General features: G+C 41.7%; 1 protein-coding gene and 1 long non-coding RNA gene across 3 annotated transcripts in view; one reads left to right on the forward strand and one right to left on the reverse strand.

The window, feature by feature from the left end:
- Positions 1 to 27,094, forward strand: part of Atp2a2 (ATPase sarcoplasmic/endoplasmic reticulum Ca2+ transporting 2) — a 47,521-nt gene that overhangs the window by 14,580 nt on the left and 5,847 nt on the right. For both annotated transcript variants that reach the window (XR_003711259.1, XM_028765878.1), the window contains exons 6-16: positions 14,408 to 14,488; positions 16,223 to 16,308; positions 17,675 to 18,139; positions 19,352 to 19,440; positions 20,254 to 20,356; positions 20,699 to 20,830; positions 24,395 to 24,517; positions 24,597 to 24,815; positions 25,454 to 25,789; positions 26,198 to 26,418; positions 26,742 to 26,944. Coding sequence is in view for 1 of the 2 variants with exons in the window: in XM_028765878.1 (XP_028621711.1) it covers positions 14,408 to 14,488; positions 16,223 to 16,308; positions 17,675 to 18,139; positions 19,352 to 19,440; positions 20,254 to 20,356; positions 20,699 to 20,830; positions 24,395 to 24,517; positions 24,597 to 24,815; positions 25,454 to 25,789; positions 26,198 to 26,418; positions 26,742 to 26,944 (2,058 nt within the window). In the remaining variant the exon portion in view is untranslated. The remainder of the gene's footprint in view (positions 1 to 14,407; positions 14,489 to 16,222; positions 16,309 to 17,674; positions 18,140 to 19,351; positions 19,441 to 20,253; positions 20,357 to 20,698; positions 20,831 to 24,394; positions 24,518 to 24,596; positions 24,816 to 25,453; positions 25,790 to 26,197; positions 26,419 to 26,741; positions 26,945 to 27,094) is intronic.
- On the reverse strand, positions 16,712 to 24,892 carry LOC114619941. Its single transcript, XR_003711260.1, has 2 exons — positions 24,589 to 24,892; positions 16,712 to 19,997 (listed from the first exon to the last, which is right to left on the reverse strand). It is a non-coding gene; the product is annotated as an uncharacterized LOC114619941 (long non-coding RNA).

Raw genomic sequence — 27,094 nt, forward strand, 5'->3', positions numbered from 1 at the left:
CTGTAACCATCATTAATTCCAGACTTTCATCTTTTTTTTAGCAATTGTTCCTTGTCTTCCTTTCACTATTCCCTAACAACAACTTGTTTAGGTTTTTATGGGTTTACTTATTCTAAAACGTTACACACAATATATAGTGCTTGGATATCCAGACACACATAAGTATAAAAGTAAAAATAAGTAGTTTTTAAAAAGAAAATGAAATATTAATTATGAGCTAATAACTTTAAGGAGGGTTTTTGTGGACATTACATATGGCTTACATAAACCTTTGAACTATCTGGAACACATGAAGTCATGTAAAATTGACTTGACAAAAAGTAAGATAACTACTGTCATTCATTATTTCTACATTACTTTTAATACCAGGAAAATATTTCTGTTGGATGAGAACAAAAAGTAGTAAAGCTGTACTTAATCTTACAGTAAGGAAACGAGTGGTTTTAAATTTTCTGTAGTCTGTTAATCTTACAAATGTGTGAATTAATCTATAATAGCAAAAAAGTCTTTGAGTTTAGAGTTGGGCAGTGGCTTTGTTGTATGTCCTGGGGGCTGGCTTATTCAAGGGCACTGTGTTCATCACTGTTGGTAACAGGCTGATGACAGGACAGAGTGTAAGCATGCTCCTGTCCTGAAGCAGTCTCTGGAATGAGCTCTACTTTAAGGTTATTATGCAAGTGATAAAAATGACACAAAAATTGCTTTCAACCTTCTGTGAGAAATAGATTTTATATTTCCTAAAATGAAAACCAATTACTCAGTAGTAAGGACAGCATTTTCCAGATTTATTCAGTAATAAAGAGGAATAATTCTTAAACTTGACTATTTAAAAAATACTAATAAGATTTAGTGATATAAAGTTAGCCTCACGTGAGGTGGCACACAGCTTTTGTTCCAGCACTTGGGAGGCAGAGGCAGAAGGGATCTCTTTGAGGTTGAGGCTAGCCTGGTCTACATACTGAGTTCCAGGACAGACAGAGCTACATATACATAGTAAGATGCTGTCTCACGTATATGACTTTGCTAGGCAGTTGAGTACAAGGCAGGGTTATGTAATTGATAACTTAAGAAAACCAGCATTGTCTTCCTCTGCCTCACGTGGGACAGAACATTCACCTCTACAGAATTAGGCAGTGAATTGAAGTTCTTTGAAATAGTTTTCTATAGTACAGGCTAGTCATGACTTCATGAATTATACAATTCAGGCCTTGAACTCCAGGTGCTGAGATACAGGTATATACTGCCATTCCTATCTCTGCATAAATTCTAAGGAGCTTTGTGAATCTAAAATATATCTAAATTGGACAATTGTGACCATGAGGCATGGTTGTGGGTTTTTTGTTTGTTTGATTTTGTTTTTTTAATCTCTTTTAGGAAGCTGTCAAAGTTGAGCAGCTTGGCTTTGAATATTTAACAAACACCTAATCTTATGACCTCACCAGACATGAAAGCACAGAGCAAGGCTGGACATGGGATTTTTAAGCTTTGGCTTTTGTTTTGATGTAGGTCCTTATTGTATAGCCCAGGCCACGTTTGAACGCCTCCTAAATATTAGAATTGCATATGTGTATGACTATGCCAAATTGACAGGCATTTGGGTTTTTTTTTGGGGGGGGGGGATAAAACCAGTATTTTGAGCTTTGTGTTATTCACAGCAAAACCTCCCCCCCACTTCAAAGCAATCACTTAAAAAGTATAAAAATAACATCTCATCTCTGTAATCCAAGCACTTAGTTTACCACTAGTTTGGGGAGGGTGTGCATTACTTTTTTTGTTTGTTTTTCCAGACAAGGGGTCTCTGCATAGGCCAGAGTGTCCTGGAACTCTATGTTGATGAGACTGGCCTGTGAACTCACAGGTGCCTCTGCCCCCAAGTTCTGGGATTAAAGGCATACACTACCGTGTCCCACCTGTTGTTTATTTTGCATTATGGGTGTTTTGTCTGCGTATAGGTGCCTGCAGAAGCCAGAAGAATATATTGGATCCCTTGATACTGGAATAACAGATGGTTGTGAGCCTCTATGTGGGTTCTAGGGATTGAACATGGGTCCTGTGGAAGAAGAGTCAGTGTTCTTAACCTCTGAGCCAGAGTTAGGCATCTCTCCAGCCCTGTTTTTAAATACAAAACCAAAAGCTATTTGTTTGTTTGTTGTTGTTTAGAGCAAAACCTAACTTTATGACTGATTATTTAAGTCTGAAATGGAGCTGGGTAGTTTCTTGATTTCTAAAAGTTCCTAAGAGTCTGTCCCAGGATAGTGTGGGGAGCTAGAAAGATGGCAGTTAAGAATGACTACAGCTGCCAGGCGGTGGTGGCGCACTCCTTTAATCCCAGCACCTGGGAGGCAGAGGCAGGCGGACTTCTGAGTTTGAGGCCAGCCTGGTCTACAGAGTGAGTTCCAGGACAGCCAGGGCTACACAGAGAAACCCTGTCTCGAAAAACCAAAAAAAGAAAAAAAAGAAAAAAAAAAAAAGAATGACTACAGCTTTTGCAGAATACCAGAGTTCAGTTGACAACTTGAGTTCCATGGATTCCTCTGGCCTTTCTGGATAGATACCTGCATGTACATAGTGCACATAAACTCAGACAGGCATATGTATGAGCACACACAGAGAAACACAAATTAAAAAATACAAGAACAATTAGTTTTCTAAGATGAGATTCACTATTTTGGCCTGGTTGGCGTGGAACTCAGATTATCTGCCTCTTCCAGAGTGTAACTGTGTGTTCTGTCATGCAGATCACATTAACATTCTAAGTATAGTTTAAACAGTAATTATTATCCTCTTAAAGCAATTTACAGTTAAGCAATTTAATGAGATATTAGTTTTTTTCTTTACAGAAATTGAGTTTTTTTAATGTTTTTACACACACACACACACACACTCTGCTCTCACATACGTCTGCACACCCCAGGAGGGCCTTTTGGTCCACCATGTAGGTGCTGGGATTTGAACTCGGGATCTCTGAAGGAGGAAACCAGTGTTCTCAACCTCTAAGCCGTCTCTCCAGCACATAGGTTTTATGTGTCTATAATTGTCATACTGGACCAGAGAGACGGCGCGTTGCATAAACCACTTGCTATGCAAGGGTGAGCACAGGAGATGGGTGACCAGCGCCCACATAAACACGGGGTGCATGGCCTCTCTCCTAATCTTGTTATTCCAGCAGGTAAGCAAAAGGGATGCCTACAGCAGCTCGGCTAGCTACACTAGTTGAGGTGAGCTCTGGATTCAGAATGGGATTCCCTCTCAGTAAATAAAGTGGGGAATGGTGAGGACAACCTCTGATGTAACCTCAGGCCTCCACACACATATATTCCCTGTCCCCTCAATTGTTTAAAAGTCAAACTTACATTAAAGGGAAAAAAAAGAAGCAAGAGAAATGACCAAGTAAAGTGTTGGGCATGTTTGTTTTCCTTTGGCTTTTCCCCTCTCTGAAGTTGTTTCACTCTGGGGGATGTGGGAGAACAGAGCTGTCTATCCATAAAGGTCTGGGCATCTCGATTTAGCTTACACTAGAAATAGTGTTGGTTGTTCTAAAAATCAAGTCCTAAATTCTTCATGTTAGCTTGTATGTTAAGAAAAGCAAAGGCTGGAGGTGAGCTCAGCAGTTACGAGAAGGTGCTACTCTTGAAAAGACCCTCAGTAAATCTAAGTACTCAGCTTGTGGATACCGGCCTGTAACTTCAGCTCTAGGAAGATCCCACACCTCTGGCTTCCTCAGTTACCTGTACACAACACACACATAAATAAAAATAAATCTTAACAACAGAAGAGCAGGGACTCCCAGTTAGAAGCACTGGCTGCTCTTGAAGAAGATCCAGGTTCATTTCCCAACAGCCACATGATGGCTCAGGAAAATGTAACTCCAGTTCAAGGGGCGCTGACACCCAGTTGTAGGGGATCCAATACCTCTTGGCCTCTACAGACAGACACATGACGTATACACAAATACTGGCGGAAACCACCCATACACAAAATAAAATATGAATCTCTTTGGAAAGGGCAAAATACATTTTAAAAATGAGTGTAGATATATTAAGCAGAGTGTTTTGAGGTCAAGACCCTTTAGCTCTATGAGGACAGGTCATAAGACACTGAGAGGTGAAGGACTATGGGAGGTTCCCCCACCCCCACGCCCCTCAGACCACGACAGACCAGTTGATCTTGCAACTTGACCTGATTACATGGGGCTGGCATTTCCTGATTTTCTGTAATCACTCCGCCCCACTGCATGACTCAATAGTAGTCAGTGTCAGTCTTCTCATTCTTGCCACTGAGATTTAGATGGGGGGGGGGGGTTGTTTCAAACAAACAAGGGAAAGGGGTCACTTTTTCTAAGATATTGTGAGTTGAAAAGTACAGTGTTAAGCTGTGCTTGTGCTGGAACATTTAGAGGATTGGGATTGGAATGGTAATTCCTGCTTCCATGAATTAATCTACCCTCCAGAAGTGGAAGATGCTCATTACTCAACTCTGTCTCAGGGCTTTCTGAAGAACTCCACCTGTTAAGCTTCATGTCCAGCCCACTCCATTTTTATTTTGAGACAGTGTCTCACTCAGTTGTCTATGCATACCTTGAACTTATAATCCTTCTGCTTCAGCCTCCTGAGTAGGTGTTGTTAGCAACCTGTACCACCAGGCAGGGCTTCTGGAAGTCTCTTAAATGTGTGAGGGCTCATCAATAAACACTTTACTTAGCTTCCTGGCACTTAGGTGCCAGGTGTGGTGAAGCAGCAAAACATCATGTCTAGTAAGAAGCTATTGAAATATTTTTATAAAGACATTATTTCATATTTGTGATTTTAAAAGAAACCTCCCAGAAAGCCATAGTGGGAACAAATATATAGTGCTCTAATACCTCATAAAGTTTCTTCCCCGCTCATGCTGATGAGATCTGCAACAGTTCTAATTAAGAAAACGGGGCTTTTAAAAGTAAAGAATTCAGAGACAGGCGGATTTCTGAGTTCGAGGCCAGCCTGGTCTACAGAGTGAGTTCCAGGACAGCCAGGGCTACACAGAGAAACCCTGTCTCGAAAAACCAAAAAAAAAAAAAAAAAGTAAGGAATTCATTTTTTTTCTGCATAAACAGAAAAGTTAAATATAAATTAGCATTCAGGAGGCAAAGACAGGCAGATCTCATGAGTTCGAGGCCACCCTGGTCTACAGAGCAAATTTCAGGGTAGCCAGCGCTGCACAGTGAAACCCTATCTCAAAAAACAACAAAAAAATTGTATTACAACTTGTTTCAAGAGCCATTTTAACAGAGTAACATTTATAAGGTATTTTTTGATCTTACTTTTTTTCTTTGAAAGGGCTTCTTAGGTTATATATATATATATTTAGTGTACACACACATACACACACATACATGCAAAGTTTGGTGCTAATCAGTTAGCTTTTTTGGTAAAAGTTCCTGCTGCTAAACCTGACAACCTAGTTGGATTTCTGGGGCATGGTAGAAAGAGAACTGACTTCTATAAGTTGTCATCTGACTTCTACTCAAAGACTGGCACAGCACACAACTAGATAATAAAAATGTAATTAAAAGTTAAAAGATGTTTTTTTTTATTCAAGACAGGGTTACTCAGTGGAGCTCTGGCTGTCCTGGAACTCACTCTGTAGACCAGGCTAGCTTCAAGCTGCCTCTCTGCCTCCCAAGTGCTTGGGATTAAAGATGTGCACCATCAAACCCAGCTAAAATAAAAATACTTTTTATTCACTCACCCACATACTTGTATACTTAAAATATTTTCCTTGCATATATTATTAATGTTTAACAAATAGAAAAAGATGTTTAAGTATCCTTACTTGTTCCTTGTAAGGTAAAGAAAACTTCGATTCATTTGTAAATTATGGCAAAATAATTTTTTAAAACTGACTCTTAACTGTATTCTTGGTAGGCTAACCTTTAAATTGTATTTTTGTTCAGAGTGAAAACCAGTGTTGTTATGGAAAGGAAGGAGCTAAGAATTTACGGAGCCAAGAACTACATGTGAGCAGTGTCAGGTGTTAAGCAAATGGAGGGAGGGTTATAACAGATACTCCCAGTCTTCCTGCCTCAGCCCAAAGACAGGGAAGAATGTGGAGGAAAAACTGCCAGCCCTCCCTTGGCAAGAGTAAGAAGTTTCCACTACCACGTGCCCTCGGGCGCTGACAAGCCTATTAGGGAACATGGCTGGATGTGATCAGCAGTGTTGCCTTGCCTGCTTCTCAGGCATAGCCCCGTCTGAGACACACAGAAGCCTGGAGTGCAAAGGCAGTTGTTTGTTTTCCTTTGAAAAATATTAGACAGATCTTTACTTTGATAGATTTTTTTTAACTCCTTAATAGATCTGTCCTTAATAGATCTGTCAACCAAATAGACCCTTAGCAAATGATGTGAAGCAGTCAGTCATAGCAAGTTAGAGGAAGTCTTTCATTAATTGAGCTTCCTGAAGTAAAACTCTTTACTTCCTGGCCTTGGTAAAACAAGGTCATGGGTTGGCCAGGATGATCCAAAGGTTCTCTAGCTGAGAGAATGCTAGCACATGGTGGGTTATAAAAACTAACTTGGGCAGTCTTCCTTCATGTCTTTCCACAAAGAGACAGTCTTGTAATGGGAGCAGCATAATCATACAACTTTGAGATAGCCACTTTCTAAGTGCTAAGCAGCTGGGCTTTCACTCCAGAAGCTAGTATTTCTGCTATACAAGAAAATGTAAGAGAGTGTTCTAAACAAGCTCTTTTCAGAATCTGATCCTGTGGTTATGACTATTTCCCCCATATTAGGTTTTCTTTTGTAAATGTATTTTCTGTGGGTGGATGGATGGATGGATGGATGGGTGGGTGGGTGGTGTATGTGTATCAGAACAGTGAGAGAACAAGTTAGGAGTTCATTGTCTCCTATAGTGTGGGTCCTGGGGATTAGACTTCCAGTTGTCAGGCTTGGTGGCAGTTGATTTTAGCTGCTGAGTCATCTTGATAGCCTGCCTTGTATTAAATTTTTTCACTTTATCTTAGCTAAAAGGCTGAGAAGTGATGTAAGAAATAAGTCAGCAGAGGAAAATGAACGAATAGATTCAGTTCAGCCCTGTCTGGCCTGAAACTCACTATGTAAACCAGACTAGACTATCTGAACTCCATGGAGATCCACCTGCCTCCCAAGAGCTGGGATTAAAGACATGTGCTACCATGCCTGGCACCAGGTGTTGCCTATTTATTCATGAGTCTGATGTATATTTTTATTTTGTCTTTTAAATTTTTAACTGAAGTTCTTTGTAGATCAAATCACTGTCGCCATGATCCAACACAAGATGAACTAAAAACAATCCTCCTTTCTGCGTGTGATGGTGCAGCATACTTAATTTCAACATGGCAGGTGTAGAGTCCAGCAGATGTTTGTGGGTCCAAAGACAGCTTGGTCTTCCCTAGTGACACCTAGGACAGCTACAGCCCATGGAGACCTTGTCTTAAAAACAAACAACAATGCTCGTAGGAAGTAGCAAGACAGAAAACAGCACCCCATATTCTTTATATATGAAGGATTTTAGAATAAAATAATCCTCATCCAATAAGTACGGCTATAAAATAGGCCCAGGCCTTCAAAAAATTGGCCACTCATGGAATTCTAGAAGGAATCCAATCCTTATCATGGTTAAGCATACCTTTTATCCCAGTAGTTGGCAGACACAGGAATCTCTAGGTGAATCTCTAGGTTCGAGGCCAGCCAGGGCTACATAGACAGACCTTGTTGAGGGGAGGGAGGGAGGGAGAGAGAGAGAGAAGAAAATACACCTGTAGAGCTGGAGAGATGGGTTAGCGGTTAAGAGCACTGACTGCCCTTCCAGAGGTCCTGAGTTCAGTTCCTAGCAACCATATGGTGCTCACAACCATCTGTAATGGGATCTGATGCTCTTCTGGTGTGTCTGAAGACAGCTACAGTGTACTCATGTAAATAAAATAAATCTTGGAAAAAACCCAAAAACCTGGAAACCTTTCTAAGAGGACTCTGTTCCTGTCAGCATCTAACTGACAGTTTAATCAGAATCCCATTGGATCCTTTTTATATGATTGTCCAGTAATGTCCCAAAGGCATCCAAACCTGGGAGTTTGAGAAGTAATCTGGTAGCTTCCTTGGAATGTGGATGGTTAGAGTATAGAAAGGCATGTTGGCACTTAAGATAGGGTTGGCTTGGGCTGGTGAGATGGCTCAGTGGTTAAGAGCACTGACTGCTCCTCCAGAGGTCATGAGTTCAAATCCCAGCAACCACATGGTGGCTCACAACCATCCACAATGAGATCTGATGCCCTCTTACAGGATGTTTGAAGACAGCTACAGTGTACGTACATGTAATAAATAAATAAAAAAAACTTAAAAAAAAAAAGATAGGGTTGGCTTTGTTTGTTATTTTGTTTAAGCTCTAGGTAGTTACTTCAGTGTTAAATTGAGCCAAAGCTATTTCCTATGTATTATAGGCAACTTCTTTTTCTTTTACTCAAGAAGATAATCATACTGAGAAAGCGTTGTAGAAATAATACCTGAAGGTTGAGTATAATGCCTGGGGACCACATGTTAAACATATTGACTGGCTTGTTCTTGCTTATACTTCTTTCTTGCTGGAAGTTTGAAACCATAGAGGTGGCCAAAATTATGATTTTTTTTTTGGAAAGTTGAAAGATCGGGCAGTCCTTGAGGATCATTTGGGCATGACAGGAACTTTTGGCTCCTTTAGTTTTTCTTTTACTAGTTATTCCATCTATGTGGGGATAAATTTAAGGCCTTGTTTGTTTGACAGCTGTTTCACTAGGAAATGTGTAGGATATTTTTCTGTTGGTTGACCCTCTCTTTTGTAGTCTGGACATTAATTAGAATTTACCAGATGAAGTCTCCCTGGCACACCCTGGGACCTAACTGACTTTGGAGAGCAAGGGTGAACATACTTCTTTTCATCTCTCTGGCCACATTATATAGGTCTCTAAGTAGGATTATTAAACACCCAGAAGGTCAGTTACTTCAGTCTAGTACTAAAACCAGACACTTTTAAATAAACCTTTATTATACATATGTTTTAGACAATTCTTGTAGTTGTTGATCTTTGACCTTACACACTTGGATATCATACACATCATCTCAATTTTATCCTTTACATACTTTAAATAAATTACTCAAAGCTAACTTGCATAAGCTTTCTACTTTTCCATTCTGGAAGCATCTACCAATATAGATTTTTTTCCTCATTGAAATTTCTTTATTAAAATATAATCTTTTAACATTTTGTTTACTGGTTTCCTTTCTTAACAACATGAGAAAATAGAAATAATGATTCTCTGTTTTTGAGAATTTTTCTTGGGAGGAGGACGGTGACTTAAGTGATATCTGTCACCCTGGGCACCAATGAGTTTATTAGGCTTACTTAGAATTGACCAGAAGTTACTAAGAGTAGTGCAGGTGACCTAAAAGCCATACTGAGAAGTCTTTACCCAGGATGCAGCAGGGCTTTCCTCGCGCCACATAGTAACTCTCCCTTTCTGTCTCTCGGCTTCCCAGTTTGTTACCCTAGATCCTCCATTACCCTCTGTAGGATTGAGCTCTGACTATAACGTCGGCTGGGATGACTGTCCATCTCCTTTTGTTAAGGAGTATAACATTTATCCTGTCCCACTGTGGTCGTGAAGACAGCACTTGTTTAACTTAGAGCAGAAGCCCTGTGTTCTAAGACATACCCATTTACTCTTAACCTTATCTGTAGGGCAGATGACCTGCTGTCAGTAGAATTTTCTAAGTTTCTATATGAATATACATATTAAGTATGAAGTAAGCACCATAAACACTCAATGTTACTTTGGGTTTGTTTGTTTTCTTAAAAACTCAGAAACCACATGAAACAGCCATTTTCTCTTGGGCAGGAGTGAAAGGCTCCCTCAAATGAAAAGAGTTCCAGATTTCAATTGGACCTTTTGTGCAAAGGAAAAAGATCAGTGAGCCAGCAGTTCAGTTCAGCCCTGAGACATAAAGAGGGCAAGCTTGTAGGGGTTGGGGGCAGTAGGAGAGAACAGAAAGGGCAGTGGTAGGTAGATTGTGTAGGTTGGGCATGAGGGAAGAAGCGTGTGGAGAAAGGCAGCTGGAAGACAGATTTGACAGAGAGGGAGCATATGTATTGTAGATGGTGTCATTGGAGGCCTTCAGTCAGCATTGTTTGCTCAGTGAGTAATGATCTTCATATTAGGGGGAGAGACGCTGACTTTATAATGTTATCATGAATGTTTTCATTTAGTATGTATGTTTAGGTATTGGTTTTACCTTACTCTAATGTTGTTTGTGTTATTCAGACATTTTAACTTGTGCATTTATTGCTGAGTATTTAGGCACAGGCTTATAATCTCACAACATTCTGGAGGCAAACAAGAGAATCTGAACGGAGATCTTGTTTCAGGAAAACAAGGATTTGTAGTGGCAATGCAGAAGAAAGCACTTGCCTAACACATACATGTGTTAGGCAATCTTCAGCACCACTGAAATGTGGCTGGGGAGATGGCTTATCAGTTAGAAATACCACCTGCTCTAACAGGACCATAGGTTCCTAGCTGGCACCTATGTTGGGTAACTTCCAACCATCTGCACTCTAGCTCCAAGGGATCTGATGCCTCTTCCTTGACCTCCATGCACACACATATGTAAGAGCATAGACATACACCCCACTTCTCTTCCCCGCTTCTCTCACATTTTGGGGGGGCAGGTGAGAATAGGATTTCACTATGGCTGTCTTGGCTGTCCTGAACCTTATTCTGAGAAACAGGTTGACCTCGAACTCGCAGAGATCCACACCTGATACAGGGATTAATCTTGGGTCCTCAGCTTGCTCTGTGAGAGCCTTACCTGATGAGCCATCTTGTCAGCATTAGATGAATTTTTTTTTCCTTTTTAATTATCTGTATAGGTGTTGTGCCTTCTCATATGTCTGTTCACCATATTTCTAGAGAAGCCAGAAGAGGGCATGAGATCCCTTGGGTTGGAGTTAAAGGCAGTTATGAGTCACTGTGTGAATGTTGGGAAAACCCAGGCTCTACAAGAGCAGCCAGAATGCTTAACCTCTGAGATATTTTTCTAGCTCCCCTAGGTGGAAATCTGTGAATACAGTTACTGTGTACCCCATCAGTTAAGAGTGCGGTCATGAATGACATCAGCTATAGATTGCTAGCACCTCGGTACCTCATTGGACCACAGCCGTGTCTGCAGCTCCCATAGGATAGTTACATAAGTCATCTCGGACATCAAAGGGACGTTTGAAAAGTTTCCATTTAGAATTAAAATACTTGCAGTTGACCTTGTGCTCATTTCACAATGTGGAAAGGCCCAGGGAATTAGATTAATTTGTGACGTGCAGAAATAATACAATTACAAGAGTGGTGGCGGCATACCACTAAGTACTTTGGCTGAACAACAGGATTGCTGACACAAGTTCAACACTAGCCAGACCTGTCTTTAAAAAATACCTAGTTTAAAAATCCTAGGACACCCACATGCTTAACTGGTATTTTTGTGGGGTTTTTAATTTTTATTTTGTCTTGTTTGGTTATTTTTTTTTAATCTTAGTTTTTTGTTTGATTTGATTTTTATGTTTTTGTGTGTGGGGTTGTTTATTTTTGTCTTTTGAAAGAACATAAAGTTGGTGGGTAGGGAGCTAGCAAGAATCTGGGAGGAGAAAATATGGTCAGAATATATTGTATGAAAAACTTAATCAGAAACAAAACCAGAGTCACCAAGATGGATTAAGCAGTAAAGGTGTCTGTTGCCTTCTGATGACTGAATTCAGTCCTTAGGACCCACATGATAGGAGACAACTGACTTCTGAAAGATAACCTCTGACCTTCATTCATGCTGGGATGTTCCCACACACATAACAAAATAAATGGAAATGTAATACAAATTTTAAAGCCTAAAACAAAAACAGTTACATTTTTTTATAATTTAGTGATTTGTTTGTTGAGACAGGGTCTCACTCCTTAGCCCTGACTCGCCTGAAATTCAGAGATCCACTTTTGCCTGCAGAGTGCTGGTATTAAAGGCATGCAACTGTCACACCTGGTCTTAACCTGTTTGGTTTGGTTTGAATATCTTAATCATTTGGATGTACTCCCTTTGGCATACCATGAACAAAGTAACATTAAAGTGGAAGGTTTGTTTTATTCAGTTGGAACGTTGCTCTTGGTTGCATAAGCATTTCCAGCAGGAATTCTACCTTCACCTGTGTGTCCCTGTAGTCAAATGCAAGGATGATCTTTATCCCTGGAGATACTGGGCCTGCTAGCTGTGTGTGCTGCCTTCCTTTCTTAGGCATAGGGTCGTTTCATGCACTAGAACACCAGGGGTTGCATTTCAGATATCCTGCATATGAGATATTAGGATTCACAACAGTAGTAAAATTACAGTTATAAAGTAGCAACAAAATAATTTTATGGTCGAGGAGCACCACAGCATGAGAAACTGTATTTAAGGGGATTAAGCATTAAGGTTGAGAGCCTTGGCAGTAAAGGTTTTAAAAGTTAGCTGTATTCTCCTTGGGTAAAGTTCTGGAGAAGGGCTAACAAGTACAGGGATGGGGATGGGGGGGATTGGGGGGGGAATGGGAATAGGGTGGCTATTTTGACATTTTCTAAACCACTTCAGTTGCCTTTCAAAACATCCTGGGAAGTTTGACACTTGAGGCTGAAGGCAGTCTCGGGCACTGCTAAGCAGGCTGTCTTCTGAGCACACACAGTTTCCATCCTCTTTAAAGTTCCACTAAATGAGCACATTAGTTCTCCTGCAGATGTGCATTTCTTTGGTACTGTTTGAAGACTACAGCTCTGGGTACTGTTCTCAAGAAGTACATGGAGCTTTGGTTTTATCTCTTATTGGGTGTATTTTGCTTTATACTTACCAAGGGCTCAGCTAAGAGCCCTTTGGGGCTATTACAGGAACTCTACCTAGGAAACAAATTGTTGACTGAAAGATCTTCAGGTTATGCAAGAGATTTATTTATTTGATAATTTAAAGGTACCAAAGGTTATAAGGTGAAATGTCTCTCTCCACTGTGGCCTAGAAACCCAGTGGTGCTCATATGTTACACATTATACCACTAGCAGTTATTCTGTGTATGTGGTCGATCTCTTGTGATTTCCCATGTGATGTACAGCTATCTTGGGAAATTTTCACTGTAGTGTGAACATGAAGTGGTCACAGCCTTCATTGCTTACAGAATTTTTGAGCAAAGTCATAAAAATAAGCTTTATAACATTTATAAAAGAAGAGTAAGAACAGTGTATGTTGCAGATTTTAGAGGGCAACAGAAGTCCTGCCCATGTTTCATTTCCCGTGTCTCCTGTATGTCACAGTGTCTAGAAGCACTGGTATGGTCACGAGTGAGCCAGTCATAGTCTGTGACGTAGAACATTGATGACGATGTCATTATATACATCTTAGATTGTCCTTTAGCACTGGGAGAATGTCATTGGTTTCTGCATTTGTCTGATCATAGGTGCCTCTTGCTTTTTACACTTTTATCTGGAGGTCTGGGGACAACTTAAGGCTGTCAGTTCTCCTTCCATTGTGGGGTTCAGAGTCATGTCTTCAGATTTGCCTCCAAGTGCCTACCCACTGCACAATCTCAGTGACCTAACTCTAGCTTTTTATTTAATTTTTAAGATTTGTGTTATTGTATATGTGTGATGTGGGAAGAGAGGACAACTTTGTGGAGTTGCCTTTGCCTCCCACCCCCACCCCCAGGTTCTGAGAACTGAACCCATGGAACCATGGGACTCTCACTTCTGTGCTTGCCTGCGAGCTCTAACAACCTGTCCCCAGCCTTGTTTGTTTTTTTTCCCCCTATGGAAGCTGGCAGATGTTTAAGATCTTGTAGAATAGAATATTATTGCCATATATCTTTGACTGAGGTCTGTTTTCTTATTTCTTGCCACTTTGAAGGTAAAATACCATTTGTGCTGTGAAGTAATTGATTTTTTTTTTTTTTAAGAACTATTTGTTTCTTGTCTATGTTGCTTTCCTGATGGACCTTCCTGTGTATTTCAGATCTATTCAGTGTAGGTATGTTTGGCCTCAGATTCACTGTACTGATGAGGGAGACCTTACAGTCTTGATCTTCTCCTGGAAATTTCCTATGTGTGTACCATAGGTAGCCACTCAGTTCTAGGTACCACGCCCAGCCCCTGTCTACCACCTGACCCCAGGCCCCCCAGCTTGCTTTAAGTGTGAGCTACATTGTAGTGTACATTGAGTCTGTTCAATCTGCTCAGAAATAGAAAAGTATTCTGTTGTGTTGTATGCAAGATATTTGGTTTTAAAAAGCATGTTTGATATGGAATCACTCATCTTGAGGTAACCACAAAAGTTGCTCATTTTAACTGTCCTTTTTTTTAACTTAATTAGTTGGTGACAAAGTTCCTGCTGATATTAGATTGACATCCATCAAGTCCACAACTCTAAGAGTTGACCAGTCGATTCTTACAGGTAAGTTGCATACTGTAAAGTCACTCGGATTTGAAGCCTCTTATCTCACAGCTGTATGTACCCCTTTATGGGATCCTACCCTAACCTTCTCTAAGATACTTAATTTCTTAGACTTATCATGATCCAGGGTGGAATGATGTCTGTGGGCAAGATTGTCAGGTTTAAAAAGTATTGGAAGGCTGGAGGCATGGCTCACCACTCTTCCAAAGACATGGGTTCAAGCCCCAGCACCCACAAGGGAATCACAATTCCAGCACCCTCACACAGACATACATGCAGACAAAACACCAGTGCATGTGGAAAAAGAGAAAACCACACAAAACATTGCTGGTTAGCCGGGCATTGTGGCGTACACTTCTAAACCTAGCACTTGGGAGGCAGAGGCAGGCAGATCTCTTCTGAGTTGAAGAACAGTGTTGTCTACAGAGCAAGTCCAGGACAGCCTGGGCTACACAGAGAAAGAAACCTTGTCTCAACAAAACAAAATATACACATACACTTTCTCTTCCCACCCCCATACATTCATTTAAAAACAAAACAAAAGAAAAATTTAAGTGTTAACCTGAATAGGCAGTAAACATAAATGTTAAAGGCTGTCAAGATTTACTTGGGTTTAGTTTTAAAAGTAACTAAGTGATCACAATTTGGTAAGTCCATGCCACTTGGGGCTTTTTTTTTTTTTTTTTTAAAGATTTATCTATTTTATGTATATGAACACACTATAGCTGTCTTCAGACACCAGGAGAGGGCATCAAGTCCCATTACAGATGGTTGTGAGCCACCATGTGGTTGCTGGGAATTGAACTCAGGATCTCTGAAAGAGCAGTCAGGTGCATTAACATCTGAGCCATCTCTCCAAACCCCAGTCAGCTGAACTTTAACACTTGATTTTATATAAACTGCTTAACTAGTGAACTTCCCTTTAGCAATATCAGCTTCAAGTTATTTAAGCCATAAAATGTTAGGGAAATGATTGGATTGTATACCTAAAATACTCGGGTGTGTCTAGAAATAGAAAACTGAAAAGGTTATCAGAATCTTGAAGGTCCCCTTTTTTTCCTCTTGGCTTTTTGCGGCAGGATATCCTGTAGCCCAGGCTGTCCTCCAACTTGGTATATAGCTGAGAATAATCTTGAACTGCTCTTTCTACTGTCTATACTTTCCAACTGTTGGCCTTAAAAGTGTGTGCCACCACAGCCGGCTTCATGATGCTGGAGATCGATCCCAGATTTTGCATGCTAAGTAAGCACCCTGTCAACTGAACTACATTCCCAGCCCAACTGAATATTATACTACAGTCATAGGTCAAACAAATAGCCATACCTTTAACTATTCCAGGAAATATTTCAGGATGTTATTTCAAAATTAGTCTTTATTTTTAAAATTATGCTTTTGTAATCCTGACATTCTTTACTTTCCATTACTAAATTTTCCTAGTTTGCCTGTTCTGAGTCAATTGAGCCCTTAGTTTCTTTCCCCATATTGGAAATGAGGATGTACTTTTTTGCTTGTTTTATGACTGGGTCTCACTGTTGTTCATCCCTCAAACTGGATATGTAGCACATGGTGGCTGTGAACTTGCAACTTTACTTGCCTCAGTTCCTGTGTGTTGGGATTATAGATGTATGTTACTGCAAGCGCTCACGTTGGTAGTGATAAACAGTGGGAATGGGGTGGTGTGGGATTGGCTATGCCTCAGATAGAGCTAACCATCCTGTCTCATAACCTGCATAGGTGAGTCTGTCTCAGTCATCAAGCATACTGACCCTGTCCCTGACCCACGAGCTGTTAATCAGGACAAAAAGAACATGCTCTTTTCTGTGAGTACTTTTATCAGATGCTGGGGTAGGGTTTCCGGGGGCTGAACCCAGGGCCTCACCTAAGAATGTACTTTTATTTAGAGTTAGTTCCTCTCTTAGTTAGAGTTTCTACTGCTGTCAGTAGACACTATCACCACAGCAACTTTTACAAAGGAAAACATTTAATTAAGAGTGGCTTACAATTTAGAGGTTTAGTCCTTTATTGTCATGGCGGGAAGCTTGGTGGTATGCAGGCAGACATGGTGCTGGAGAGGTAGCTGAGAAGAATTCTACATCTGGATCCTGAGGAAGCAGGAAGAGAGAGTGAGCCTCAAGACCACACTGCTCCCAATAATGCCACTCCCTAACTCCCTATGAGTCTATGGGGGCCATTTTCATTCAAACCAACATCCCAAAGTCCTGATTTTTTTTTTTTTTGAACTGGCCACTCTTGATGGCCAGATTTCAGAAAATAAGCAATTATTCCAAAGATAATTATTCTTTAGTGTGTGTGTGAGCTGTCAAAAACCCCAACACAGCTGGGGGTAAAACAGTGCTGTGCTGAAGACACTGGTAACAAAGCAAGTGACTCAACTAGAGACTGTGTAAAACGGTGGCCTGTGTGACTTGAAGATTGTTGTTTCAGCTGCCAGCTAGTGAAATGATTAGTGCAGACATGTTCTACTCTGTTTATAACAGTTGAGAAGTAACCTTCTCAGGAAACTCATCAAGCTAGAAAGGGTGCTTTTCCCACGGTATGGGCATTGCTGCTGCTTGTGGCCTGTGATGGAAAAGAAGTCTGTTTGGAAAGGGCAAGCATGGCATGCCATGTGACCCTAGGTGAACGTGCACGTGTATTTATTTTTTCGGTTGGTAATGAAATTTTTCCAAGTAGTATAGAACTGCATATGTTTTGATTATTTGCAATCTAGCTTAGTATTTCAAGGGGCAGACTTTGCTAATTAATAGGAGAGTATACCCATGGCAGTAAATATAGCATTCTATTGTGAATTCCAGCACTGGACGGTAAAGTGGAGTAGGGTGAGAACACTCACATTTCACATTGATTTCACTGACCAGAGTACTGGTGCTGGAGTAGAAATTCTGAAACAGCCAACAGGGCTGATTGCCCGTCCTTAGACGTGACAGAGTGGAGCGAGAAACAAAGACAAAAGACTACTTAGTCCTGAGAGCTGCACAGAATTTGAAATTACCACAAACCAGAGTACTGCTAAGGCCAGAGCAGGTCTGCAGGCCAGGTTCCATGTTGTGGAGAGCTGTCCTGTCCCACAGAGTGAGTAGGTATTATGGAATCCCGTCAGTATACACGTCAGTATTTAAGTTGGGGTGTGCTGTTACCTTATGACCAGTTTCCTCTTCTCCCCAGGGTACAAACATTGCTGCTGGGAAAGCCATGGGAGTGGTGGTGGCAACTGGAGTTAATACTGAAATCGGCAAGATCCGGGATGAAATGGTGGCAACAGAACAGGAGCGAACACCCCTCCAGCAGAAGCTAGATGAGTTTGGGGAGCAGCTTTCCAAAGTTATCTCCCTCATTTGCATTGCAGTCTGGATCATCAACATTGGGCATTTCAATGACCCAGTCCATGGTGGCTCTTGGATCAGAGGTGCCATCTACTACTTTAAGATCGCAGTGGCCCTGGCTGTTGCTGCCATCCCTGAGGGTCTGCCTGCTGTCATCACCACCTGCTTGGCTCTTGGAACTCGCAGGATGGCAAAGAAAAATGCTATTGTTCGAAGTCTGCCTTCTGTGGAAACCCTTGGTTGTACTTCTGTTATCTGCTCAGACAAGACAGGCACACTTACCACAAACCAGATGTCCGTCTGCAGGGTGAGTAAGGAATGTCCTTTGTGATTCTTTCATGCAATCTGTGGGTGATCCCCCTTGGTGGAAGGAGAGAACTAACTCCTGAAGGTACCCTCTGACCTCTGCATGTATTCCCGACACACAAAAATACATGTTAAAAAAAAATTAGTCACTCCCAACCGTCTTGGGAAATACAGAATAGCTATAAAGCGTATAAAGTTTTATTAAAGAAGTAACTGGAGGTTTCATCCTCTGTCTCTAGATGTATGTGTTCCAGAGGAAACAACTAGTTAACCTCCTGCTGAAGTCAGTTGCTATTTCCATAGCACACTAAACGAAACATGATTTCTCCCTGATACATATAAGCAGATACTTGCTTATAAGTTGGCATTTTCTGTCAGGTTAGCCTTGCTTTCTTCTCTTGTTAGAATGTCATTTGAAGTAAAATAAGAAACCTTTTAATGTGCTCAGTAAGAACTAAAACTAAGCACAGTGACCCACAATTTAATCACAGGTCCTGCAGGTGAGGCAGCAAGATCAGGAAGTCAAGATTATCCTTGGCTACACAGTGAGTTTGAGGCTAGCCCGGGCTAAATGAGACATTATCATATTTATGGAAGAAAACAAAAGAATTGAGAAGCTAGGTATTATGGCATGTGCCTATTTGAGGCTGAAAAAAATAGAATCTTAAGTGATGTGTGAGGGTCAAATTTTCAGTAAAGGTCAAGTTAAATTTACTTACAGAAAAGATGGCGATTAACTCAGGCTTTGCTGTTTAACTTAGTAATTTGTGTAATCTTGATTAAGCCTATTTTTCCTATGATTTTCTATAAAATCAGAGTGTACTCACACAGACACTTAGTGATGTACACTATTAATCTCAAACCCGAGTTGAAGAAGCATACATATCTCTGAGTCTAGGCCAGAGACACAGTGAAACCCTGTCTCCAAAAGAGAGACCAGGGGAATGGGAGAGGAATCAGCTCCTGCATTGACAGACACTGCTCTGAGCCTGGGTGGGAAGAGTGCACCAAGTATTCTGTTGCAGCTTGTCCTACTTTACTTGAGTATTTGACTCTGAACTATGAGTCTCTTCTTCCTGATCTTCTATGACGGTTTTTAAAGCAAAACTATGTGATGATTGGTATTCTCTCAGCTACTTGATATAGAATTCTGAGCATTTAAAACAATGATTATTTGCTGACTTCTGAGTTCCCCTACTACATTTCCTTATAGATGTTCATTCTGGACAAAGTGGAAGGTGACACTTGTTCCCTTAATGAGTTTACCATAACTGGATCCACATATGCACCCATTGGAGAAGTGTGAGTAAGCTTCATCATCTTGGACTCTGTCATTGTAGTGACTGGTTGTTTAGATCATCATGAGGGATGGATGGATCTAGAAAAATCTTGATGTTAACCAGAGGTATGGCTTAGTGGTAGATCTAAGGTGTGCCTAATATACCCGAAGCTTTTCTTTGATCCTCAAAAGCACTGAATAAACAAACAGCAGGATGTGCCACAATGATGAACTCTGTGTCAGGTTACAAGATCATAGCCAGCTGCCCTTCGTGAGAACCTTCTCAAGCATGTGTGCTCTCCTTAGATACATACAGAAGGCCCTGTTGCTAGATGGCTGACTGGCTCAAGTTAGTGGTTTTTATTAACAGAAGGTCTTTCGAAGCCTAGACTTTATGGTGAAGGCTCTGTTTTTTCTTCACTCACCAGTGCATAGTAGGGTTTTGATGAGAATTTCTGGTCATTCAAACTTTTTGAGTCTGTTCCAGTTTGTTCTTCCCAAACTCATTTTTATCCTTGGGTTGGGCGGTGCTGTTACATGCCTACGAAGTTCAGGGCCATCCTGGCATAGAAAGTGAGACCTAGTTTCAAACAAACGGGAGGTAGAGTGTAAGAAGCACTTTGTGTAGGCGCAGCAATGGGAGTTCTATCTCAGGACCCTTAGTGGTGGAAGGGGAGAATTTCCACAGTTTGTCCTCTGACCTCCCCTATACATATGTGCTGCATTGTGGCACACAGCCCCTCACACAGAGAAATGTTTAAGAGATTTTTTTGTTTGTTTTTTATATCTTAAGTTGAGGCAAGCTGTGACCCAGAAATGTTTTTCTCTTTTGATAGGCAAAAAGATGATAAGCCGGTGAAATGCCATCAGTATGATGGGCTTGTAGAGTTAGCCACAATCTGTGCTCTGTGTAACGACTCTGCTCTGGATTATAATGAGGTAAGACTCCTCACAATGTCCTGACCCTGGCTCAAGTGTAGGGCGAGTGGAATTTTAAAGAGCCGTCTTCCTTACTCTGAAAGATTAAGTTCCTGATTTTATTTCCCATTCTAAAAGTTAAATAGTGGGGTTGATTATTTGCTTTCTTTCTCAAAGGTTAGGCCTCTGCCAGAGAGTGCTAGCTCACTAGAATGATAAACAGTGACCTGGAATGATTGAGGGCTTCAAATGAATAAACATGTTAATAACTCAGTTTAGTGTGTCATGGTTGTACCGTCTTTTCTCACATGGACTGGGGAGGACAAGCTGTTTTACTGACATTGACTCCTTTCGACAATGCAGGCAAAGGGTGTGTATGAAAAAGTTGGAGAAGCTACAGAGACTGCGCTCACGTGCCTGGTAGAGAAGATGAATGTATTTGATACCGAACTGAAGGGACTTTCTAAAATCGAACGTGCAAATGCCTGCAACTCGGTCAGTATCTGAACTTGGTGTACTGTATCTCTTAGCCATATCATTCACATTTACTCTCCTCCATCCCCTGCCTCCTTGGCCTCTGCACTGTTGATTATACCATTGTTCTTCAACATTTTTCCTGATAGTCACAGTCAGGTAAGATGGTCTCTCATGCCTGTATTCCTAGCACTCAGGATGCGAATACCAGGAGGATTGCTGCAAATTGTCGAACAAGAATCTCATTAGAAAAACAACCAAATCACATTTTTTAAAAAACAAAAACAAAATAGCAAGCAATTAGTCATTGGTGAATAGCAGGGGCTAACTTTTCCAAGGAAGCTACAAGCATGCTATCCTTAGTCATGGCAAAGCCAGCTCCTTCTGCCTGCATTCCTGTCTTTGCTGGCTCTTCAGAGCATAGAGAAAATAACTGTATACTTTACTTTTTAAACTTAGAGCTGTCCCTTGCCCTAGTTTTCATTTGACACCCCATTTGTTTAACTCAGTGAAAAGAACTGTTGAATATTCTTTTTCACTTCTGTTTTCTCAAATCCATTCCAGTCAGGCTCTTGCCTCCACCAACCAGTCCATCAGAAGCTCTTTTGAATCACTTACAACTTTGTGCTAAATCCAGTGGTCAATTTGTTTATAATTGTTAGGTGTAACAAAATAGGCAGGTAGTAGTTGTGGATTTTGGAGCTGGAAAGAGAGCTCCCTGATTAAGAGCACTGGCTGCTCCTCTAGAGGGAGGGCCTGTGATTGACTCCCATCACCCAACTGGCAGCAAAGAACTATTGTATCTCCTCTTCCAGGGGACAAGAGGTTGTCTTCTTCTGGCTCCCATGCACCAGGCATACAAGAGGTGCACAGACATGCATACCAAATTAATATGAGGGTCTTGGAGAGATAGATGGCTCAGTGGTTACAAGTACTGGCTGCTCTCCCAGAAAACCAACCCAGGTTCATTTCCAGGGGTTCTGGCATTTTTTATACATGAGTGCAATGCAGATAAAACACCAGTGTACGTTTAAAAATTAACATTAAAAAATCATTTTGAGAAATGAAAAAACAAAGCTAAAAATGAGGGTTCTGGTATATCCCAGAAATCAACCAAAGGACTGCTGAGATCAAAAATCAATAAAGATTTAGAACATTTGAACAACAATAACCAAAATTTGTTTGTTACTATTTTTTTTTGCCATTTTTCTCTTTATTATTTTTGTTTTGTTTTCTGTTTTTTTCTTTCAAGACATTATTTCTCAGTGTAACCCAGGCTGTCCTAGAAGTTGCTCTGTAGACTAGACTGGCCAGAACGCAAGAAACCTGCCAGCTCCTGCCTCCTAACCCTAACCACCACACTCAGCTACTTTTCTTTTTCTTTTCTATTTTTTAGTTGTGGCTGGGGTGCCTTTTAACCATTTTCAAATGCATACAGATAACTCTCGGTGACAAATGCTGCTCCTCCGTGAAGCTAGACTCAGTAAATCACACAGACTATATTTAAAAGAAAAGTCAACTAACCCTGATGATATTGAAGTGGGCATTGATAACTGTCAAGTCCTCTATGAATGCATTTTTAGTGTTTACTTCATGGATTGAAGAAGCCAGTAGCGTGCCTATTGTGTTAGCATTGCTTGTCATCCGGACACGACCTGCAATCACTTGGGAAGGGAATGTCAGTGAAGAAATATCTAGATTAGATTGGCATTTAAGTGATTCTCCTGAGTTAACTGAAATGCAAAGGATTATGAACTGTCCTGGTAGAAGGGGTGCTGAGGACTAGTGTGTATGCATTAGCTCTCTGCTCTTGACTGTGGGTGTAGTGTGTCTAATTCTCAAGTTGTTGCCATAGTGATTTTCCTGCCAGGTAGGCTGTGACTTGCAACAGATAAACTTCCTCCTGTAAGTTGCCATTATCAGGATATTTCATGGCCAACCAGGAAAGGCACTGAAGCCCCTTAAACCCCAGGTTGGGAGGCTCTTAAGTTCATGGCCAGCCTAGCCTGAGCTACTGAGTTATCAAGACACCATCTCACAGAGGTGATGTCAAGTTAGAAATTAATGCTACAAGTTTCAGTCGGAAGAATATTAAAAATGGAAAACTAATAATTAGAGAATCAGAATTACAACTCAGCATGTGTTTAGGGATGTGTAGCCCCCCATGCAGTTACGCTGTATCCGTAGACTCAACAGCTGGAGAGTTGACAAGTTACCTAGTAACTTTCAGTACTGCTGTAAGGAAATTTTAATAATGCTTAATTAGAGACATTAAATCTGCAAAGTATTTGTTTTAAAAAAGTTCTCAACTCACTCGGTCTGCATAATCCTAATGCCAAAGTTCATTCAGTGTGGTGGTAGTGGATGCAGAAAGCAGCCGTGAATATTGTATCACGTACTTTTTAGCCTTGAGCCAGAGCCATAAGCTAGCATCGGCATGGGCAAACCCTGCCTGTCCAGGAACCACTGTTGTGCACCTCCACACCCTCATACCAGAGCTGTCTTTCCATACTCTTCTCTTCTTTGGCTTCCTGTGGTCTCATGAGCCCGGCCACTCTGAGATTGATAACAGTTTTGTGGCTGCTGACAGATGGATCACTTCTACCTGTCACTCTGCGGCTCAGAACCTTACACAGGGATGAAGTCGCCAAGTGGGAATGTACTTGCCTAACATGCACAAGGCCTTTATCCTACTCAGGTAGGGATGTTTATTTGGATAACAAATGATGTACAGTAGAATCAGTGTGTCAGCGGGTGGCCACTTGAGTGCTTAAAGGAATCAACAGGTACTATACTGCTCCCTCACTGAAGTTATGTGTCTCCTAGGCTTGGCTTCTCTTCTAAGGTCTTTGATGTCTGCTAGCACTACCAGGAAGTGTAGGTATCCATTCCTAGTCTCTGGCCATTTTTGTGTCTTGTTACCCCGAATGTTGAATACTTCGAATGTTCTGAGTCTGGTGGGGTCATGACCAAACTCTCTGTAATACAGAAGAATGTACTTACTTGCTGTGGCCATAGAAAACATTTAGTGACCCTCACTGGCAGAACAGTGTGACTGCAAGGTTTTAGAGAACGTACTCTGGACCCACACCCTGTGCCATTGGACTGCTCCGTTAACTGCCACTATATGAAATGATGTCACATGTCTTCCTTTAAGAAATTCTTTGTTTTCAAATGGGTTATCACTATGTAGCTGGGGCAACCCTTGAACTTGATATCCTCCTGCCTTGGCCTCCCAGTTGCTAGGATTATATAGGCATGTAGCACCACACCAGCTCTTTAGATAGCTCTTAATAGCCATTGTTTAAAGCTTTCCCTTGTTGTCCTGCACAGTTTTTCCCCCTGTGCCCTTCAGTGTATCTGTTTTACAATCTGATCTATTCCCAAACCAGAGGACACTTTTGTGAAGGTGGCTTGTGATCTTGTATACTGCTGTTGAGGCTGCCATACTTCCAAAAGAATAACGTGATGAAGATACATGAACGGGCAGGCTCTGTCATATAATGAATGCCTAATGAGTATCTCAGCGGATATAAAATGTCTAGAAACAGTAATCCAGCAGTGTTCCTCTCTGATCCCCTTTAGGTCATAAAGCAGCTGATGAAGAAGGAATTCACTCTGGAGTTTTCACGTGATAGAAAATCAATGTCTGTCTATTGTACACCAAACAAACCGAGCCGGACATCCATGAGCAAGATGTTTGTGAAGGCAAGTACTGCACAGGCTGATGCCTTCTTACCAGGTAAACAGGCAGACGCAGTTGCTGATCTGAGTCTCACCTTCTCAGGGTGCTCCTGAAGGTGTCATCGATAGGTGCACCCACATCCGAGTTGGAAGTACCAAGGTCCCCATGACTCCTGGTGTCAAACAGAAGATTATGTCTGTCATCCGGGAGTGGGGCAGTGGCAGTGACACGCTGCGGTGCCTGGCTCTGGCTACTCATGACAACCCACTGAGGAGAGAGGAGATGCACCTGGAAGATTCTGCGAACTTCATCAAATATGAGGTACCTCCACTTCACCAGCACAGTCCCTGTCCAGCCTCTGCTGCCAGAGGACAGGCAGATGTCCTTGGCCAGGTCACAGGAGTCACCCTTGTTTGGATTGTTGCTTCAAACAGAAATAGTTATGGATTTAGTAAATCTGCTTTCAAAGTAGAATAATCAAGACAAGTTCAGACAAGCCTGTCAAAGCCTAATGTAAACCAAGTTACTAATGGATATTTTAGGTATTTTAAAAATATAAAGTATTGGTAAAAAGCCGAGAGATTTCCTTTCCACTTCTTCCTTAGACCACAGTTTTATATGAGGGACATGCTGCTGTGGCACTGACACTGCCGGCCTCTAAGAGTGCTTATTCATTAACACTTTGTTCTGCACGTCCCCTCAACCCCCCAGATAAATTTTTTAAATGTGAGAATTTAGACCTGAATAATTTGATGATGAGGTGTGTGGAGACACATGGAAGCAGCAGGCTGAGGCAGAAGACTGTACTACATGTTTCAGGACTGTATCTAGTGAGACCTTGTTTCAACCAAGAGCAGGCAGGCAGAGAAAATGTCAAACTTAAGTAAGAGCAAGAGTGAGCTACCAGGACTCTGATGATGGGGTAAGCTGTTTCAACTCATGTGGCTCTCTCACTTTAGACCAACCTGACTTTCGTTGGCTGTGTGGGCATGCTGGATCCTCCCAGGATTGAAGTAGCCTCTTCTGTGAAGCTGTGCCGGCAAGCGGGCATCCGGGTCATCATGATCACTGGGGACAACAAAGGCACTGCTGTGGCCATCTGTCGCCGCATCGGCATCTTTGGGCAGGATGAGGATGTGACATCAAAGGCTTTTACTGGGCGAGAGTTTGATGAATTAAGCCCCTCAGCCCAGAGAGATGCCTGCTTAAATGCCCGCTGTTTTGCTCGAGTTGAACCTTCTCACAAGTCCAAGATCGTCGAGTTCCTTCAGTCCTTTGATGAGATCACAGCTATGGTAAGGTTTTAGACATGAACAGTGCGTGCGTGTAGTAGCCTGGGCTAGCTAGTGAGGATCCCTGTGCCTAAAAATAAAACCCAAAAAATAGCATGTTTTTTTAATCTATAAAAAATACTTAGTATTTGAGTATGTGTCTGAGGTGTGTATAAATGACCTTAAATTATGTGGCCACACCACAAATGGCTCATGTGTTTTACTTTGTGTGTTGGTGTAAGGTAATATGAGCAGGTGTTCAGTCTCCTTAGTTCTGCCTTTCTGTGTCTCTTTGGTAAACTCACGTGGCTGCTTTTATATTTCCTTGGTAAAATATTTGACACCAGCTTACTGCTCTGTCCTGCTTCCTTCTGCATCAGTCGAGCTCTGCCAAGTGGGTGATATCTGAATCCACTGCGGCTTCCCTTTCAGACTGGTGATGGTGTGAACGATGCTCCTGCTCTGAAGAAATCAGAAATCGGAATTGCCATGGGTTCAGGTACTGCGGTGGCTAAGACTGCCTCCGAGATGGTCCTGGCAGATGACAACTTCTCCACCATTGTGGCTGCCGTGGAGGAGGGGCGAGCCATCTACAACAACATGAAGCAGTTCATCCGCTACCTCATTTCCTCCAACGTGGGGGAAGTGGTCTGGTGGGTGTCTGACTGGACTGGAACTATACTGTTACCTTTCAAGGCCAGGGCCGGGGTGTTGAGCTCAGATTGCTGCTTCTGTTATAGCAAATTTAGTTGTTAGCCTGAGAGGAGAGAGATCTCATGGGACTTGTCTGCAGCTGCCCAGAGGTGCAGACGATACTCCTTAACACGGAGTTTAACATCACAAACGTCTTGGTTCACTAATAAGTTTCATATGAACTTTGACAGGTTAGATGTTGTCTGGTGCTCCTGGTTTGGGGAAGAGAATCGACTTCCATAACTCACTGAGTTCTTTCTCTTCTTCCCTTGAATGGAAACAGTATCTTCCTGACAGCAGCCCTTGGGTTTCCTGAAGCTTTAATTCCTGTCCAGTTACTCTGGGTCAATCTGGTGACAGATGGTCTGCCTGCCACTGCACTGGGATTCAATCCTCCAGACCTGGACATCATGAACAAACCCCCCCGGAACCCAAAAGAACCTCTGATCAGCGGCTGGCTCTTCTTCCGTTACCTGGCTATTGGCTGTGAGTACGACTGTTTGTTGTCTGTGTGGGAGAATGCTCTGTGCGGTGCAGGTCACTGGAAGCCTCTGTTGAGCATCCTGTCCTGGGTTATAGAGAAGCAGCAGTTAGACAGCAGGCTTTGTATGTTTTTCCCTTGCTCATAGTGATACA

The sequence above is a fragment of the Grammomys surdaster genome, unplaced genomic scaffold, assembly GCF_004785775.1.
Source record: "Grammomys surdaster isolate TR1022 unplaced genomic scaffold, NIH_TR_1.0 166, whole genome shotgun sequence".
Classification (NCBI taxonomy): domain Eukaryota; kingdom Metazoa; phylum Chordata; class Mammalia; order Rodentia; family Muridae; genus Grammomys; species Grammomys surdaster.